This window comes from Rissa tridactyla, chromosome 6 (assembly GCF_028500815.1).
Source record: "Rissa tridactyla isolate bRisTri1 chromosome 6, bRisTri1.patW.cur.20221130, whole genome shotgun sequence".
Lineage (NCBI taxonomy): Eukaryota > Metazoa > Chordata > Aves > Charadriiformes > Laridae > Rissa > Rissa tridactyla.
The window spans coordinates 9,446,839-9,460,161 of NC_071471.1; the positions used below are offsets into that span (position 1 = coordinate 9,446,839).

The 13,323-nt window shown below is 37.5% G+C and overlaps 1 protein-coding gene across 1 annotated transcript in view; it reads right to left on the reverse strand.

The window, feature by feature from the left end:
• RSRC1 (arginine and serine rich coiled-coil 1) overlaps window positions 1–13,323 on the reverse strand; it is a 170,439-nt gene that overhangs the window by 89,233 nt on the left and 67,883 nt on the right. Inside the window, exon 5 of the mRNA XM_054205922.1 lies at window positions 4,843–4,879. Coding sequence (XP_054061897.1) covers window positions 4,843–4,879 — 37 coding nt within the window. The remainder of the gene's footprint in view (window positions 1–4,842; window positions 4,880–13,323) is intronic.

Consider the following 13,323-nt stretch of genomic DNA (forward strand, 5'->3'; position numbering starts at 1 on the left):
CATTTGAAGCTACGTATTCGCATCTTTAGAGAATGCAATGCTTTTAGTTGTAACCTCACGCTAGTCAACAACAATTTGGGCTCAATGCCAAAAAATCCAACAGCAGAATTCAGTGCATGTCTACATAAATACAGGTGTTTATATTCTAAAGAGTAGGAGTTAACTCAAACACTTAACCCGTTACAACTAATAATTTGTCTATGTAACCTATATTTAACACTATTTTATTAAGAGGGTCCTGACCTGCTTATTTCTACAAATTCTTATTTTTTTAAAAAAATTTCAAATTATTATATTATAAATTATTATTATCAAATTATTATTATTATAACCTTGCCAGGAAGACATGAGCAATGGCTGTGTTCTCGCACTTAACACTCCAAAAGGAATCACCCATGTATCTAGTACTTCTTATGAAGGGAAAGCATCAGGAAGATTCAAGTTGAAGATTCAAGTTTAATGTCTACCTGAAGAACTAGCAAGCCAATGACTACTAAAAGAGTTCATATAAGCAAACCACCCTCTATGTAAAATGCCTCACCTCTCCACATATGCGATAAATGAAATATGTGAATGACGGGAATCGGAAAGGAAATAAATGCATCAGCATTTCTCCTGACATCACAAGCTACAGACTAACGTCTACAAGGTTTCTCATACCACTGGCACCTTTCAGCACCATTGCCCTTCCACTAGACTGACCTACCCAATGATAGAAAAAGATTTTACTTGTATGTTTCTATTTCATCTTTAGATTTCACCTTAAGAAGACTTCCTGCGCAACTGCTTCCTGAGGTAGATTCCTCCAGGCTCAATATTCTCGCCCCATCTTAGGGCTATACTAATCCCATTGCCCAAACGGGAAGAAAAGAAAGCTATAAAGTTCAGACAACCCATTACCCAAGCTGTGCGCCCCTTGCCCATGTGCCAGAGTGGGGAGACTACACAGAATACCCTCTTTTCTGATGATGGAAAAGTTAATTCCATGTTAAATTACCGTTACTATAGCCCATCACCATGCTCCTGTTCTCTAAGGCTGCCTCCCATCTCCTGGACTAAAACTGTCCTCTCTAGAGGTGCCTCATCAGTGATGTCACCCAGGCGGGGAATTTGGTCAAAAGCTAAGAATGGGCATGAAAATTACAACTCAAGAACACCACAGTGGTTTTCCTAAGGGAATATTTTTCAGGTTTTGATGATTAGCATTTTATGAAAGAGCATGTGAGAAAGAAATGCTTTTAAAAAAAAAAAAAAAAAAAAAGGTGGAAAGTCTTGTTTTCAATTAAATACAATTTCAATAGGAAAAAACCCCAACCATCCAGTCAGCCTGACACTTCTTCAATAAGAAAGAATTCAAGCTTGCAGAATATAATTGACCAGCATGGAATTTTGCCAGGCTACCAAGATAAAACATAATTACTCATATTAAGAGTGTTAATTAATTGTTTGTGAACACAAATAATTGGCTGCTTGGTTTCATAGCTCATTAGAAAGCCAACAATTCTATTAGACATTGCTGTCCAGTAGCCATACTAGGACCACTGAGCTGTAATCACCAGAAGTCTGAAACGATGCCAGTGAAAATCAGTGAGAGGTCGATCACTGAAATCAAGCTCCAAAAAAAAAAAAAGTGATACCTAGTAAATAAGTATTAACACTTTCTGGATGAAGAAGGGGCTTTTTCTGGTTGGGGTTTTGGGTTTTTGTTGGTTCTTTTTTAGTTGATCATTTATGCCAATTTTGCTACCAAAGATCTCTTAAAAAAACCAAAGAGCTGCCAGATGGAGTTAACCAATATTAGTTACGAATTAGTGACCTTGATGTAAATTACCTATGGCACACGATGCAACTAAAAGTGTAAATGGTGAACTCCAGCAGCTTCCTTGGCAGCGCTACGCACAAGCACTGCGACAGTCAGCTTTGCAGGAGCTTCATCCGCACCTGCTGGGGGTTATTGATTAACACACAACACGGGGAGCGCCTGCTTTCTTGGCAGACGTTAACTATATTCTTACAAACCGCTGATGGGCTAAACAAGCTATTAATGACAGGTTGCTCTTCATCATTTCAAACGGACAGACTCTGCTGCTTGACCACAAGGACAAGCAGGTTATTGCTTTGAAATGTTATAGAAAAGGCACAAATAAGGTATCTCTAATGAATAAACCACACGTATGGCTCCGTGGTTCTTTTTCAGTGGAGCTATTAATAGAAAACAAGACCTATTCAGAGTTGCAGATATATAGTCATCTATTCCAAGGTCTCTACAGCTTGTTAAAAGTTGTTACTTGGGAAAGGAATCAGCCAAGTATAATTCAGCAAATAACCACCAAAATTTTTTGACTACAAGACTAATTCCTCTATGCTTAGAACTTTGCAGTTTCTTTTCTTAACTAATTATAAAAAGAAATGCTTCTGAGCATATATGGCTATCGGTGGCCAGCAGGGAGTGGGGCTGGTCAGCCGGAGACCCTGGGTAGCAGTGACCAGCCCAGCTCCCCCTGGAGGGCCAGCTCTACCCGACCAAGAAACAGGCACATGGACCTGTTGGGAAGTTCTCCAGGCTACAAAGAAAATATTATATTTTTTTTTTTTTATAAAAGCCTCTGTTTTTAAACTGGAAGTATTTCCAAATAACAATTTGTAAGCTATTTACCAAGTTTTTCAACAGCAGTTGTTATACTACTTTATTTCACTCCTGTGTGTAGCCAGGTGCTAGATACCAGGAGGGCAGAAGATTCTTACACAAGGGTAAGCCGTAAAATAGGCTGCAAGCAAGTGAGTGGGATACACACGCAGATAAACCTAATGGAAACATACAGACCCCATAAAGATTATATCACAAATTGTAAAATATCTTTTTTTTTCTTTTTTTTTTCTTTTTTTTACAGAGGGGATTAAATAACAGATTACCAAATCAATATAAAGACTTTTCTTAAGGGGTAAAAACTTCCTTACAAGTATTTGGAGATGCAGTAATTTAAAGTAGTAGAACCAGAGCAATCGTGTGGCTTAATTCTTCTGAGGAATATCCCTATAATTTGTTGGAGTCCAAAAGGTCTTTGTGAACTTCTCTGACACAAAGTTGAGCTATAAAACAGTTTCCAGCACAAATACTCCCACCTGTGGGTGTCTTAAGAAACACTTAATTTCCTTGAGCACCCGTTCCCAGGACAGATTTTCTCAGATCACAGGGAAATGGAGAAATGTCTCAAACCCAGCGGTTTTCGACAGATCTTTCACCAAAATACAAAGCCACTAATGTACTTAACGAAGACAAAATTTTTTTCAAACATACAGTGAGTTACCCTGTAAAGAACTTAAGGTATTGCTGCTCTGCAGAGAATCTTTCCAGTACATTTCCCCCCAAACCCCAAAGAAACCCTGAACACCAGCAAATGCTATTCCTGGTCCACCCCCCACCCCCACCCCAGGCTACTCAAAATCCATAGAGCCTCTTCCTTCGGCACCTCCTGGTTTGAGGTGACATTATAAATCAGACCTGCAGCTCCAGCTATTGCAGCACTCCCAATTTAGAAAAAGTACCAGTCATGGTCATCTGTCAAGACTACAGCATCTTTATAATGCATTAGAAAAATTCTCCGAACCCATCAGATTACAACTACCTGACACCAGCAGAGGAATGAAACATTTTAAAAATTTATTTAAGAGATTCAACTAGCATGCAAGATACCAATGAAACTAGCAAACAAGATTAATTTTCAAACTGCTCTAAGAACTATTCATAACACTCGGCTATTTATTCCATTTACACATTCAAAATACTAGTTGCAATGGAACATTTAATATGCCACCATTATAAAGGGGAAACTGTTGACAACTATGCCAGAATATACATCCTTTTCATCCCGCTGTTACTCCAAGAAGATATTGGTACACAAGCTCCTACAAATCATATTTCCCAAGTGATTCCCAAAATGGGAAGCAACAACAGAAAAGCAATTTTTTTCAAATGCTCATGCAATACATTGTGATAAGACTTTATTTTAATAGCAGGATAGAACAGTATATATTATTTAGATACTACGTGAAAAAATTAAACATGAATTTAAACACTTCTCATGGTGTACTGAGATATATGTGCCATTAATAGTGAATATTTTGATTTAATGGGATTCAATAATCTGTTTAGATGAACTACTTAATGTTCTGATGATTGCTGATACTACCCATCCTAGTCTCAATGAGCTTCAGACTGGTGACAATATTGTATTTTTTCCAGTTTTGATCAACTGATTAGTTTTTAATGCTAAGTATGTCTTGCCATCACTTGTGGTTTGAATATGTTTACTTAAACCAAAAATATTTTGCATCTCAATTATTATTTTATACTCCAGCACTGAATGGAATTTAAGTCAATACATTATTCATAACGCAAAGACAAGAGAAAAAAACAAACCTGTGCACTTCTTTCAAAGACTTCAAATTACTAAAACATACCATATTTATGCATGCAATATTTGATTGTGTGTGTGTCTTTTTTTTTTTTTTTATCACAAGTTTGTTGTTTTCAGATCAGGATATGCCAAAAATCCAACACCAAACAATTTTTGTTTATAATTAAGGCAATCATCAATCCAAGGATTGTAGTCCATTTTATTTCATCTCTACATCAAAAAAAGTAATTTAAAAAAATTAAAATTCCCTTGAAACGGTAAGATAAATGAAAATGTAAGTGCCTTCACATAATAACAGTAAGCTGACCCTCTGGGAAATGGTTGACTTTCTCAATTCAAGGTATTCAAAGCTCATTCAAAAGTGTTCATTTGGAATGCAGATATCAAAGATGATGCAAATGTTCAAGAGAAAATTAAAACTTACCAGATGTTCTAATCCAGCTTTGATGTTTCCAGAGTCCCTGTAACAGAAGAACAAAAGTTCTAAATAGTTGCTAAACCCTTGTCTACAACGATTTATGTTTAACTCAGAAATGTCAAAGCCATGTAATTTCTCGAGTGTGTAAAATTTTTATTTTTAATATCTTAATCACAACAATACCTAAAAAGTATCAATTATCCTAATTCATAATTACAGAATTATTTAATACATCAATTTTACCTGCCCTGAAATTGCTAGAAACTGTAGCAATGGAACAGGACCTTCACTTAAACCCCAACATTTAATATAGTTATCTCCTTAATTCATATTTGAATTAATAAAACAAGACAGTTTGTAATGCTATTTATCAAATTCACATTCAGTGACTCACAGTTCTGCTTTGCCAATAATAATAAATAATAAAATTCTGTTACCATTTACAAAGGTGATGGAATGAGTAAATCGTATATTAACTAACTAGGTCACGGCAGCCATACAGAAACTTTGCATTTTACTGCTGACAGCTGAAAAAACTAGAAATGTACCGATACAAAAATAACATCACATAAAGACAGATACAAAAAAATGAACCAAACTATCAAAGTAAAAATGCTGAAAAGCAAGGAGAATTCAGAATGAAAATTATCACATCTGCTAGGTAAAAAAAGATAACCTGAGAGAAAACTGAAGGAAAACAAATTAAAAAAAAAAAAAAATCTCCAAATCCCAAGCCACTACCCAAGGAGGCTGGTTTCTGTTGTCATCGACTCCAGGTCCTACCTGCTTTCCAAACTGGAACCATGCCCTTAGAGGAAGGTGGGCTGTAACCATGGCTAACAAGGAAAAACTGCCCCACAGGTATTTCAGATAATCAGTTATTGAACTATGTAATCTAGTATGTGTTTATATTTATAATATTAATTTTTCAACAAATTATTCAACTACATCAAACCACAGGAGCAAAACACCCAACTACGTTCCTCTGAGGCAGCAAACCACACAAGACTGAGTCTTCCATTCTCTTTAAGACTTAGTACAGGCTGTGTGAGGCATAATGTGAAGGAAAGTATGAAATTTTATTAAATACCGAATAAGGCTGCATTCAGTTACATATTTTACAGCCTTGCTGGTCTGTATTTCAGACTTTTTACAGAAAGCTTTTATTCATAATTTCATAAAGCTTTCAAAAATAAGTCTGCTGTGCGCTTTTGTTCTATTTGAATATACCATGAATGAAGCAAGAGAAAAAGATGGACTTTCCTTACGCCAATATTTTTTATTTTGCAACAAGAACTTATTATTCGAGTCTACATGGTATTTAAACAGAAATCATCTCCCACATCTATTTTTGAGGTGGTAAACGGCCGTAAAGAATTCCATTACTTTGGAAGCAGGATCCAAGCAGCTGATGCGAGGAGCTCTCAGCTAAGGGGATCAAACCTGCCCTGTTAGTGGGCTGTCTCCTGCGCTGTCCCTCGCGTGACTTCATCAATATCCGTGCAACTCCTTTTACCCTGTGCTGAAAGCAGCCTTAATTCAATTATAGGTCTCAAAACTGATAAAAAAGGTCCTGAAGTGGAAAATGCGAAGAGATTATTGGCAAATGAATAAAGATTTGTATCGAACTAACACACAGGAGTACAGCAGGGTGGTTTTTTTTTTTAATCATTCCCTGTCTTAAGTCTTCTGGGAACAGTGAGTTTCCCTTCCCCTCATGCAGCACATCGATTTCTGAATTAGACTGCAATATTAAATAATTAATATACTTGCCATGATTGATGTTTTGCATTAGTTGAATATTAGGTTATCAATCAAAATCCACTTGGTTTAATGTAATAATATTGAAAAAGTGTCACTGGCTGTTCATCCAATTTGTAGTTGAGGCAGCACAGATAGTAATATTGGTGTAACACAAGGCTCTAACGCAGGAAATGCAGTGGTTGAACATCCATAAGGCAAACGTTATCAAACCAACCAGGACAAGGTTGAGGTTGTCCTAAATAAACCTTGTGGCACCTGTCACTTCCAATGAAAACCTCCTTCCAGCCGGAGGCTGCCATGCATCAATCAGCCACGACGACTAGTGAAGCCATGGCATAATTTTATCTTTCTAGTTAAACAATAACTATACAAATAAGACTCCCATTAATAACACATTTCAAATATTGTGTTATGCAAACTCAGACCTGTTGCTACAGCTCAGGCTAACACATAACCTTAGACGTCTACAGAATACCTTAATCATTAATACCGTAAAACACTATGAGCAAAAGGCAAGAGCAGTTTTATGCACATCTACTATTATAATACTCCCATAAAGGAACACCATAAGAAAGTTATATTCATTTTATATCATTATCAGGTAAAAATGTTTTACTCAACTTTTACATCACACAGTTCCCAACAAGATACTTGTCTCTCAAACCAGCTCTACGTTTTGCACTACATTTTTTTTTTGTCTTGGTTCATTAGGAAAGCTTGGGGTTATTCTTCAGTTTTTCTTTTTTCCATCAGAGAAGCTCTGGAATTGTATTTCCCCAATATAGTCAGGAAATTGTGCTGTAAAATACTTGTTGACGTGCATATATTTTTAAATCATACATTAAAAACAGTAAGGATAATACTCAGTCTAATCCAAATGTTAGCTTTTCGTAATGCCAGGGGAAAAAAAATTGCATCTGAGCTAAATTTGAATCATGGTCATGAGGGACATGTAACAACAAGCCAGGAATTCAATTAAGCAAGTGTAGCCAGCTTTTGGATTGCTTAAAACCATAGCGTAGGTAACTAATTGAGGTTGTGTTAACTTATTAGTTCTAGTTCCTTTGACAGTAAACTGAACTAAAATACAAATATTCACTACCACTTGCTGAAAATCCCGATTTTAACTTAGACTTATATTCATGTTCATAAAATTAGGTTCCTACATAAAACTAACCATTAATCAAGGGAGCTGAAAAATGTGCAATATCTTCAAAATGTCTGAACTTTAGCTATTCTAAAATAATAAAGGATTTCACAAATAATTTACTTTTTAATACATTTATAGCAGTTCCACACAGGAATTCTAAAACTAACACTTGTTTTCGCACAACAGAGCTAAACAAACCACTGGGTCCACATAGACACAATACTCTGGAGCAAGGCATCCTCAAGAAGCTACAGTCTAAACATCACGCTACAATACCAGTGACATATTTTATTACTGTGAGGCTACCTAAAGCCAAAGAGATCTCAGAAATATTTTTACTTATCACTAAAATAGGCAATTGAGGTTGTTATTAGGTCCCCATTACACTCTTTCAAGTGACAAACAATTATGAGAGCTGAGTTCAATCTGTACTACTTCTCAGATCAGTAGTATCAAACTGGAAGTATCCTGAAAAAAAATTCATTCCAAATGAAAACAAACCACTTCAGTTCACACTCTTGGGTTCCTCTCAAGTTGTTATCAACTCACTCAACACTTCCCTTGTATTTGCAGTTAGTAGTTTTCTTTGCCATAGTCTTTTTTTTTGTTAGAATCCATAGGCTACAGCATAATTCTATGGATTATCTGTATCTATGGATATTGTGGGATAATTCATGTTGAACAGCCTCTGGAGGCCTGCAGCCCTACTCCTTGCTCCAGGCAGGGTCAGCTCTGAGGCCAGACCAGGCTGCTGAGCTTTATCCAGGCTGGCCTCGAAAGCCCAGTCTCCCTGGGCCAACCTGTCTTGCTAATTAATCACCCTCTCTGGGACCGTCTTTCCTTCTGCCTAGTCCAAAAGTCTCTTTTTTTTTCCAGTCTGTGCTGGTTGCATGTTTCCTCCCACCACACACCACTTCAAAGAGGCCGGCTCCTTCTCCTCAGTGACCTCCCTGCTCATCAGGGTGGGTGGCTGCTATCAGGTGCCCTGGAAACCGTCTCTCCTCCAGGCTGAGCCACCCCCAGCCCCTCAGGGCCCCCTCACAGGGCAAAGTGCTCCAGCCCCTGACTGTCTTGGTGGCCTGAACTCCACACTAAACAGTCCCAATGTCTGATTTTTCTCCTCAGAAGCCAAACGAATAAATAAATCATCTCATCATAAGCAAGGCCTTTGGCAGAATCCCCCCCAGTTCCACAACAGTAACTACAAATTGCAAAGAACAAGGTCATGCACAGCATTTTGGGTCAGGCTGCACCACTTCTCAAATAAAGACCTTTTAACTCCACACTTCATGAATGCCAACACGTTAGCATTGTTGATCAGGCAACGTTATCCCAAGTGGTTACAGATAATTTTCATAGAGCTCTCTCAGTCTTAAAATTTTCTTGGATCATTCAACAAGCACATCACATAATACTTTCAATAATCCATCAAGTATGATTTTAAATCAATCCCTTTTTTGTCCCAGTATTCCTCGTGGATGAAGATCCTCATAGTGAAAGATGTTCTTGGAACAACCTCAAGTTTTCCTGTTCTTTACCCTCACGTTAACATGCTTCTACTGCTTGCTGTCATCTAATGGCCTTCCCTACAGATCCTCCTCTCAGTAGCGCGCACACCTGCTATTTTAATTTTGCATGTTATCAATCCCCACTTGGATTCTAGATAAACAACCTCAAAATAAACAGCGGAATCTCTTCAAAAGTCTTCAGAGCTTCTTTATGAACTTCAGCAGGTGACAACATATTAAACAGTTGCCAATACAAGCAACATGAAATGGCATAAACATATTAACGTGAACCCCAGTTTGAGTGGTGGTCTAGTCCCTTCTTTCTAAGCTCTTTGTTGAAGGCAGATAAAGGGAAAAACGACAGAAATGAACAAAATTATGCCTTAAATGTTAGGAATTATACCAAGGGGCATGGTAAAGAGGATGAGTGAGACCACTGCCGTAAACATTATAGCCATTGCCTCTCCTGACTTGTGCTTCTTCAGTTACTGAGGAGTCTACACTAGCCCAACACACCCAGAGTGAGGAAGAGTCTTACTAAATGCAGCCATAGTGGAGGTGACAGCTATGGGAGAAGTAGACTAGTCAGCTATCTCTAGACCTTTCTTTTTGTATATTATCTTTATTTTAGCAGATTGGCATTTCAAATTCAATGAGGCCTTTTCCTCATCATTTTCCGCTTCTGATACTCATAGTCTTCTCAAAGCTCATCTGCCAAGAGATGCTTGTCAGTAAGCACTGTAAAAAATAAAAATAAAACCCCCAAACTAATCTAAAAATTATTCAGATAAGGAATTTATTATACTAGCCTTGACTACTCAATCTAGCAGCATTGTCAATAATACAAATTTCTGACTAAATGCCAGCAAACACCACCAACAACAGCCATTAACAATTTCCTTTCTCCCTCAGAAAGTGGAAATCCCCCATCTAAAACTCTGCAAACCTGTGGCAAGATTGTCTCTCCCAATGGTGAGTTTAAAGGCAAATATATCATGATTTCCCAGACTAGAGCTGGGCCCTGGATATTCCTGGAAAGAAGAAAATTAGGTTTCCACGTGACTACACACTATGTAATTCTCTCCCCTGGGGTATCCCAAGATAGAGAACTGCTCCCTCACTTCTCATTTTACATATTCAATCTTTGCAGGATTTACTTTCCTCAGCCTCAAAAGTCTGTACAATGAGATCGAAGGTATTCCAGGTATCAAATATTAAAGGAGGAGGAAAATAAGGAATAGTTTTTTCCCTACTGAAGTTTTTAACATCTTTCTAACATTTATCACACGTGCACATTTTGGAAGAGGGCATCATGTGTACTTGTACAAAGACAGCTTAATCACAACTGGATGGGTAGCCTGAATGATGCACTTGTGACCTTATCACCGTTTAGTGATGCATTTACACAAACATTTAAACCATATCATATTCTGGAATAGCTTCACTGACTAATCTTAAACTCACAGAACATGCCAGACGTTGAGAGTAAAACAGTCATGGCCAGATCATGCCTTTGTTCAATTCCAGAAAAACAAAAGCCTAGTACAGAAAAAAGTATTTTCTCCCTATCGGCAACAACTAGAATAAAAGCACACAATTATTACATTTGCACAGTGACTGTTCCGAAGACACTACATATTTGAAGTTCTTCCCTGAGCCAGCTTGAATTTCAGCTTCAGAGTTAGAGGATTCTGGATGCAGTTTTTAGAAATGGATACCCCCATCACATTCCACTAAATTTTATAGGTTTTGTATTGTTGTGTTTTCTGTAAAATTATAGGCTGGTGTTTCCAAATACAACTTCAGACCACAGCTACTTATTTCAGTAGGCTTTGCAAGTCACAACAAAGGTTACATAAAAATCTAAGCCCCGTGCCTGTCCTCTCCTTTGATACCATCTTTAAGAGGACAGTGGTGACTCTCCTGGATGAACAGGTAAACTCACACCCACCGATTTTCGGTGACAAGCCGGTCTAATACCACACCAGTAATCTGGCAGAACCGCTGGTAAAGACTGCATAATTTGCAGAAACAGAACAAAACACACGTTACTTTCCAACACTACTACTTAACATCATCTGGGTTATAAAGAAAAACCTGAAAAGTAGGGCTATATTTTTTGTAGCCATAAGTGGAAGTTACATCAAAGGGAGTATACAAAAGGCAAGAGGAGAAAACCATAAAAGAAGGCTGTTTCCTCCTGCCTCTCTTATACAAAGATGAAGGGAAACAATTGAGCTTTTTGAAAGTAACCAAAAGGCATACCCAAACAATATTACCAATAATTAAAATCAAAATCCTTCCAATCTACTACTTACATAAGTTACACAAAGACTCTCAGCGCTACACATACCTCAAAAAGAATACCTTGAGAGTTACAATGGCTTTAAGAGCTGTGGCTCTTTGTATCTAAAACCCCTGTTTTCTTCCGTTATTGGAAGATCCAAGCAACCAACAAAACAACTATGAAATAAAATAGTGAACATAATTTAGCGGTGCAATGCCAACATCAGAGAGGATTAGGGAATGGTTAGAGAATCCTTCACTCTGACGGCTAGAAAATGCACCCACGATAGTTTTGAAAAACAGTGGAACATTGTTTTACTCTTACTCGATGTCAGATGCAAATGGTCTGGAACTGATCCTGAAGCTTAAAAACTCCAAAGCTGGTGGTGCTGTGCTCAGTGGCTCCCTCACTCCAGTCAACTGAAGAATTTATTTCACTCGGGGAAAAAACGGTAAGAAGTTTGGCCAATTACTAATTTAAATGTAATAAAGATTCAAGAAGATCATATGAAGGTCACTTATCAAAAGCAGGAAGAAAAGCAGAAGGCACCCCCACACACAAACACATACGGAATAACTTGGAACTGCTGAAGAACTCAGCAGAATATAACGCAAGCTAAATTGAATCATGCTAAAACCAGGGACTTTAAACAGGACACAAGGTGAAACAATTTCCATAATATGTTATCCTAGAGAGAAGAAAAATCAGTACCCAAGAGACCTTATCAAATATTCAAGAGGGGGAAAAAGAAAAAAAATAACCCTGGCTCACAGAGTAAAATTCAAGATTTTATGCACTGAAGCTAAATACATAGGGGAGGAACAAAACACAGTATGGACAGAATCAATATTTTCAAACAGACCATACAAAACAAATAATTTTTGTCCTTAAGTATTTCACAGATAAATGAGAGCCAAAATAACTGCCCCAAAGAGCTCCCAATTCTGCTTTACCAAGACTTCAAGTCGGATATGGAAATCCCACAAATTGTCAAAGCAGATTTCTTTATCCTCGTTGCCAGTTCAAGCCATTCCTCGGATAAACCTGGCAATGCAAGGGACCTCATAACATGCAAGTCCTTGGAGTTTTTATATGTGCAGTGGGTTTTTGTTGTGGGGTTTTTTTTTTCCCCACGGGTTTTGGTTGGTTGGGTTTTCGTCCTCCTGTTCTGTGCACGGGGTTCCCTTCACAAAGAGTAAAACCTTGTTAATCGACGTTTGCATTCCCAGCAAACATAAGCAATTAAGCTTTGGGCTTTGGAATGTCACTGTCTCTGTTAACCAGATTATTTGGTAGTCTTAAACAAATTAGACAACTTTGGCCTGTTTTACCTTTTCTGTAATATTATTTAGTAGATATTCAATTAAAACACATCCTGTAGGTGAAAGTGTATGAAAACATTTCCGTAATGGACATTAGTGGTAGTAGGAAGTGTTGCTAATTAGCCTCAAAGTACAAAACAGATTACAAAAGTAGCAAAAAGCCCAGCAGTGTAAATGCACAGAACACTGCACTGAATATTAAACAAAGCAGAGCAAGTTTTAATGCTGGTAAGCATAACTATGGTAAAAACTCTCCGGACTAGTAAAGAGTGTTACAGGTTAATGAGGAACATATAAAGAGTGCACAATAATTATCATACCTAACACCTTACCATCTGTGTTTGGATGACTGCAGAATATAAACACAGTTTATCAGCATTAAGTCTGAAACTAATTACACATGTATTTCGATTAGCATACTGTTAGGATAAATATTTAAAATGTTAGATTTTCCTC